The sequence below is a fragment of the Sphaeroforma arctica genome, assembly GCF_001186125.1.
Source record: "Sphaeroforma arctica JP610 unplaced genomic scaffold supercont1.1024, whole genome shotgun sequence".
Classification (NCBI taxonomy): Eukaryota; class Ichthyosporea; order Ichthyophonida; genus Sphaeroforma; species Sphaeroforma arctica.
The window spans coordinates 18,328-25,734 of record NW_014039534.1 but is presented as its reverse complement, the minus strand read 5'-3'; the positions used below and the strand labels follow the sequence as shown (position 1 = coordinate 25,734).

The window sequence follows — 7,407 nt, the reverse complement described above, 5'->3', positions numbered from 1 at the left end:
TATATATATATATATAAATAATATGAACGTACACTTATATGTAGTTGTTATCTCTGAGAGGGGCACTTGTCTAATGTCTACCATTTTCAATTGCTAGGCACTCCCACTGGACCGGGACCTATAGCAGTGAGAAAAGCACTCGACGACAAATTTAGCAGCACCACAGACACCATGATCTCTACTGTGAAATCTGCTGAACGCAACATCCTAGTGAATTGTTCATCACCGGACATGTGTGATATGGAGAAGGTTCTAAAGTTTGATCCCAGAGGTGTGAGGCTAATACTGACAAACGCACCAGAGAAAAAGGAAGGGTCGCAAGACATCACACTCTTTTATCTTGACAGAGAGTAGAGCGCGTACACGGAGACACCGCACGACCCATGGCGTTCTGACTTGCCTTCAAGTGATATGTTGCAGGTGTGTTGCGCATATCGTGCATGGTGGTTGGAAGACGGTATATGCGTTTTACAGGCTCCAGATGTTCCCGATATAATCATTGGACTCCTTCGCGATACTTCCGATATAAACAGGAACTCGTGTCTGTGCGCATGGATACGATTCTATACACAGACGTGCGCTTTTTACTCTGTTATTCTGATATCACACGTTCATTTATATTCAGGACAGCATTGACGAGTCAATCGAACTCGGAGTGGCCTACACGCTTGTGGATGCGGGGAAAGCAAATACTATTGTACTTGGCAGTGTGGTGCATGTCCAGGTACGCATGACTATCAAACGAATGAATGAGCCGTTAGACAAGGAAGTCACGGCGGATGCTGCTCTGGTTATGGATTTGACCAACAGCATGGGTCGCGTGATAGACGAGATCACAAGTGTATATACAAAGGTACGTTTAATGGATGTAACGCTTGAAACATTATCAAATCGCATATTATTCCCGTATGTTCTAGACGCATATGTATCTTTCTATCAATAATTGTAATCATGTATCTATTGCAGCATAATGTAGTTTTCTCATCAAGGGCTTTTTACGCGATCCGATACACTACAGAAATCTCTTGACGATTCGGCAAATCTTCTATACATACATATATAAATATAAATATATATATATATATATACATACATGCAGGACTCACGGAGAAGACCTTTATGATGGACACAGTAGCAAAGCCCTCTGACTACGTGCGTAAACGCAGTTCTGTCACTGATGCCATCGAAATCAGAGCTGTCGTGACCGCTACTTCAAGTGCCGGTGTACCACATGCCAATCGAGACGAAACGACTCAGAATTGCGGCTCCAAAAGTGCACGTGCGTGTGCCGCCTCTGATTGCCGCCAGTGGGAACGGGTATGAAATTATTTGATAGTAAGGCAGATGCAATAAGTGTATACGTGTTGAAGTTGCATGCATACCGGTATACTTGTACACACAAGGAGTGCAGTCAAGATAGCATGAAAACAGCAGTACTATAGGTGTTACTTATATGTCGTCTTGTTGGTCGGTTTGCACCATACTACTATTGGGAGGTGTCAAACGGATTCGAAACATCATCCGAGCTCGGGTGTCTGTGCGTGAGTGGGGTTTCAAATCCCCATACATGCACATACTTGCATGATATCAACGAACACTCGGGCTTTCTCCTCTCTAGTATTTTGGCGTCCGAATTCTTGGTGATGATCAATTACGAGAGCCATGTGTCACTCGCTGCACACGAAGTGTGTCTGAGTCTACACACACACGAAATGCTACTGAAGAAATCGATCGATGCGGCGGCGACTATAAGCAGGAACGGCGAGAAAGGCACCAAGTGTGAGGTGTTGCAACCAGGTATGTGCCACATATATGTGTGCATGGTCTACATCCTCGTACGTACTCATGTAGATCCTGAATTCTCGCATATACACGTATATACAAAATGTATGTATATGATAAAGTAATTTTGACATACACATATTTAGCCGCAGCTCGCAATAGGGAACAAATGAGATACGATCTCGAGTGAACATATCTAGTTCGCAAGAGGACAGTGTACATCTGGCGAGAGATTTAATCGCCATCACGCTCTCATGGCACGCTACTACATTCGTTTTATTACTCTTACAACCCTCATGATTCTGGAGACAAAGGTATACCACAACCATGACCAGGAAACAGTGACAGCACATGCATGCATTTACCTAAGTATCCACCTCAGCGGTTGATAGGCTACTTGGATCGAGTGGTATGGTGCAAATGCTGCCACTCCTATAGTCGCATTCTACAAAAATCGATGAGTATTGATCTGAATTGGAAACTTCATTTTCACTTCCACCACTATAATAACTTAGTATCGTTTAATTTGGTTTAAAATTGACAGGCGAGAAGATGGCGTTCGAGTTCTACGTAGCCACACCTGAAAAGGCGGGTGTGTACACGATGGCTGTTTCGCTCGCGGGCGAGGAAGTGCCCCTCGATGTTCAAACGGTACAGGTTACTGTAATGTATATACATGCATATATATATCTACGTATAAATATATATATATACACATACATATACATATATATATACATATACACACACATACACACACACACACATATATATATATAATATATAATAATAATAATAGTAACAATAATAATAATGATAATAATAATAATATATCGAATGGCATGTTCCGTTTACAGAGCTATCGTGAGCTTACAATGAACCAGATACATAGCAATCAAAGGTGCCCCCCCCAAAAAAGCATTTAGTGCTCGGTGATACAGACTCAAGTGTTCTGATTGTACCATATGTCATGAAGCTGCTGCTTCTGATTGAATCAGCTGAACAACGTCATCCCATGCAGAAATTGTTCATTAATCAAGACAATAAACTCGGCATAATAACCAAGGAACGACAAAAACAAATTTCGAGTGCATATATTACACATACCATCGAGCAGAAATCTCGATTTACAACCTTAGGCATCGCTTCCCAATTATACGGCAAACTGAACATTAAATGCTTACAAAGTGATCGGATTAGGTCGGCATGACTTACAGTGCATCATTGTTCACATGTAAATTGTACTCCTGAAAGAATAGGAGAGGGTGAGAGAGGGTGAGTTTTGGTATTCTATATAAATGTTTTATCTACTTGCTATTTGTTACTTCTTTGTGATTTGGTAATGCATTAAACTAATAAGTCATACCTAGTTGACGGCTTATCTAGAGAGTTCCCAGTACAAATAGGGGATGATGGATGCTCACATATATCGCGCAAATCCTTCAAATTGTTTTTGATAGCCCAGTATCACCAAGACTACTTCCACGCCGAGAAAGCCTACGTTCAATGCCAGGAAAGACACCGATATCACCAATAGGCCGATATTCTCCATCAAGCCTCTCCGCACACACACACTGTACAATTCGCCTTCCACCACGTCCCACCCACTGGTTGTTGATTCATACGGTCCTTGGAGTCTGAATAGAGGCACCATAGCCTGGCCTAAGCAGTACGTAAACATTATGCGTAACCAGGACCGCACGCGCGTTAAGAGCGATGTCGGACGCTTGAAAATAGAGCGTGTGATGTGCGTCAAGGTTGGTGCTGAGCCCATGTCCTCTGCGACTCTGCAAATTAAGAAGAAGAAAACAAAGTGATTAATGAGGAGATATAGCAATTCCAGCGGATTTCTGCCCAAGTGCGGTTTTCAATCATCAGATTTTGTTATATGTCAAATCGACGCATGTGGGTAAAAGTAAAATTTGAGGTTTGGTAGTGCCAGAAGTAGAACTTCTAGAATTTGAATGAATATATATACTGTATCTGTATTAATATATTTATGTAAGAATGCATATTTAGACAAATATAAATATATATATCAAGATAAAGATAAAGATAAATATATATACAAATATACAAATATATATATATATATACCTATACATATATATTGCCAGTACATGAATCAAGTGAGCTGAAAAATTCCCCTCACAAAAAAGCGATTTTGAATTCTTACATTGGGTGCATTCCTGGCGTGGGCATCGAAATCGTAAACCTCAGTCAGCGGCCTGATAAACCGGCTTACTAACAAACTAATTTCAAACTGTTGTTGATGCGCTCATGATTGTAGCCATGAGTACATTCTTCCTCTAATATTCTAATAGAAAAGAGACACGTGTTGCTACACACAAGACGAAGCACAATGGAACAGCCCCATTAGTCCTATATATATCAATCATCACCAATACCGATGCATGTAGTTACCGTAGTCCTTACCGGCACAAGACGAAGCATGCAACTACAATGAAACAGTATCACCAGTCCTATATATATATCAACCACCACCCATACCGATGCATGTAGTTGCCGTAGTCCACACCGTACTGATACTTCCTCCCCACCAACAGATAGCTCGGCAGGCCATCGTCCCTGGTGTACCGCTCTCTCGGGCACCTGTCCAGCCCCCCCTCTATAAACTGTAGGTACCACTGTATCTGTAGCTCACTCATAGGCGGTATAGCTCCCACATTCGGCCGGACAAACCCGATATACGCAATGCCTGAGTCGGTATCTTCGTTTACGATATAGTGAGTTGAAAATCCCGTCTTGCTGGACATCAGCGGCAAGGTGGCTTCCCCTGCTGCATGCCTGTACGTGAAAGCACATCCCGATGTCTCCTTGTATTTATCTGAGCAAGTGATTTGTTCCTTTGAACTGTCGTTGCAATGTTTGTCCTCATAATTCTTTGTGCGAGGCGATTGCGATACTGGGTCCCCACCCGTTTCTATCGACTCCAGGTCCTCTGTCAAAGTCACGTCGTCGGCACATGCTGACGAACCACGGGTGATGGACCGGTCCTGCAGAAAGGGGAAATACTGTCTGTAGCCAGTGGCAAACACAATCGTATCCACTCCCTCATAAACACGGCCATCTGCAAACTCCACATTATATTTCTTCAACTTGTTCTGAGTCGAACAAGCTTTTCCGCTCACGCTCGAACTCGAATCTTCTGCACAAACTATACGTTCAATACCCACCCCCTTGCCTCCGTATACACTGATGGGTTTCAGGTCCTTCTCTCCCCATAGGTACTCCCATAGTCTACCCCACATCCCGTATCGTACCGCTTTAACCCCCGCATTGATATGTGGCATGGCCGCGGATGACTTGTTGATGATGTGGTGTCCTCGTTTAACGTCTTCAACCGCTCCAGCCCACTGATTGCAACCCCAACTACTACCGATCAGTCCCATACCAAAGCGAATCACATACGTCGACAGCACCCATCTCAGCTGAAGTCGGTGCACCAGCGGGTGTTCGTACGAGTGCTCGAACATATTGGTGATGAAAACATCCAGAGGCCTACTGGATTCCGCGCTAGCATGTGCAGTTGCGGTTGTTTTGGCATTGATATCTGCCCTATTCCTAATAGCGGTACTATGGTTTATCGGGGTGTGGCTCGTCTCATCCTTTCTATTGAGTTGGGTATCTTTTCCAAGCCCATAATTCATTCCTATCTTGACCTTTGATGCCGAGGGTAGCTTTCTACCGTTATTAACGGCTGTGTTACTACCCGGCGAGCTATTTAATTGCGCGTCTGTATGTACACTATCACTTCCCATTTGGTATGGAATGGACAGAAAACCTCTGCGTGCTAGCAAACCCACATTCGCAACATTCGTCATTTGAACGGCCCTGGTTGGATTGAGTTAACAAAACCGATGCTAGTGAGACATCGAGAACAGGCAAGACAGCCACACATTGCGGGTTGATAAATATACTTATGGTATAGTATTTCAAAGACTTCAACTAAAATGGAACTTCGAGAATTCGGAACGTCAATAGTCAATAGATGATAGACGCCGTCCGAAATAGAAGTTGGGAGACATAGCGCAGGGAAACATATGGTGAGAGTCACAGTTTCGAAGTACAGCCAATCGTCAGCATCTGGTGGTAGTACTGATATTGGAGCTTCCAAATCCGGGATGTGTGTATGTGTTTGCACCTATGTGCGATCTAAAGACCCGAGACTATCGCGCAGGCATTAACCACGGCGACTGCCATAAAAGTACATCTCGACACGAGTTCATTCGCTTCAGAGATATATAAACGATCCAGGATCGAACCAACAGAATCCATAATCAAAACATCCACTGGGGAAAGCAACAGTTCCGTAGCGCCTCGCCCAATTTTACCTGTATGCGATATCCATAGCGGTCTCACCACATCCCACCACCAGCACATTCTTCCCCGCGCCAAACAGGCTCTCCTTCTGTGTTGCATCGCCGTTGTAATCGCTCGAGTGTATCTCCTGTGTATTGGCATCCTCCCTGAAGTCCTTAAGCCCCGGTATCTCCGCTTCAGTGGGTATGTTCGGGTTACTGTGAACACCACTGCAGACCACAACACAGTCGAATTCACGGGCGAGAGAGGGCCGCTCTGAGGTGACTGTATCGGTGGCACCGGTTGCCGTACCGGTTGCCGTACCGGTTGCCGTACCGGTTGACGTACCGGTTGCCATACCGGTATTTGTGTCGTTAGGCGATACCGGGATATCTTGGGTGTAGTGTACAGTGTACACATAATCTAACAACAACCGTGGCATAGCAGAAAACATAGGGTTATGACATGTATTCCCACTCCCTATATCGGACCCGCACTGTTGCTCTGCATAACGCTGCCTACATCCCTCGGGATATGACCGGCGCTTCTTTTTCACAATATTTAAAACTTTAGTCCCGAACTGTATCGTATCCGTCACACCGTTTAACCGCGCGTACGTATCGAGATACTGTACGTAACGCTCAGCTGACGGGTGATCACACACCGGCCCATTGAGTTCTCGCTCAACACCCTCGCCCATTCGTAGGTCCGAGAAGGATGTGATTGTCTTGCTCGATACCAGAGTGGTGGCATCATAGACCTATATCAACACAATACAGAGTTGTTCAGTAGCAAAATACATTCACGGAACACTTATGTGAAGACCTGTTATTTCTCGATTGGTGTAGTACTCAATTACGCTGCGGTGACGCGGGTCTGGACGCATATATAATACTGCGCAAGCATTCAACAACTGTCGGTGCGCGTAGAAAGGAGGCGTACAGATGAAAAATGTCAGTACTTGAAATGAAACACATATGTAAAATGTGTGCACTTCAAGGGAGTAAGCATATATACCCGTACATGTCGAGTAGACACTAGACTCCTAGAATCCTACAGGCTAGTTAACCGATTGCCCATGTCCGCTATGTGGTAGCGCACAATACAAGCTATTGCCCGATCACATATGATTTATATTGTATATACACAAGCATAATTACCAGCAATTCAAGCTATATAGAAAGCACACATTCATATATATACATATACATATATATATATATATATATATATATATATATACTACCGTACGTCCCTACTATAATAAACTAATTATAATAACAACAACAACATAGTACTACC

At 43.7% G+C, this 7,407-nt stretch overlaps 2 protein-coding genes across 2 annotated transcripts in view; one reads left to right on the top strand and one right to left on the bottom strand.

Moving 5' to 3' along the window:
- Positions 1–625: 625 nt before the first annotated feature.
- SARC_09720 (hypothetical protein) lies at positions 626–1,323 on the top strand (the record flags this gene model as incomplete). Its single annotated transcript, XM_014296262.1, has 2 exons — positions 626–839; positions 1,100–1,323. Coding segments are annotated over 2 exons (438 nt in total), but the record flags the coding sequence as incomplete, so codon positions are not given.
- A 1,742-nt stretch (positions 1,324–3,065) lies between these two features.
- The window catches only part of SARC_09719 (hypothetical protein), a 5,060-nt gene continuing 718 nt past the window's right edge, over positions 3,066–7,407 (bottom strand). The window contains exons 2-4 of the mRNA XM_014296261.1: positions 6,138–6,865; positions 4,294–5,637; positions 3,066–3,569 (exon numbers count right to left, since the gene is read on the bottom strand). Coding sequence (XP_014151736.1) covers positions 3,203–3,569; positions 4,294–5,637; positions 6,138–6,865 — 2,439 coding nt within the window. The 3' untranslated portion in view covers positions 3,066–3,202. The remainder of the gene's footprint in view (positions 3,570–4,293; positions 5,638–6,137; positions 6,866–7,407) is intronic.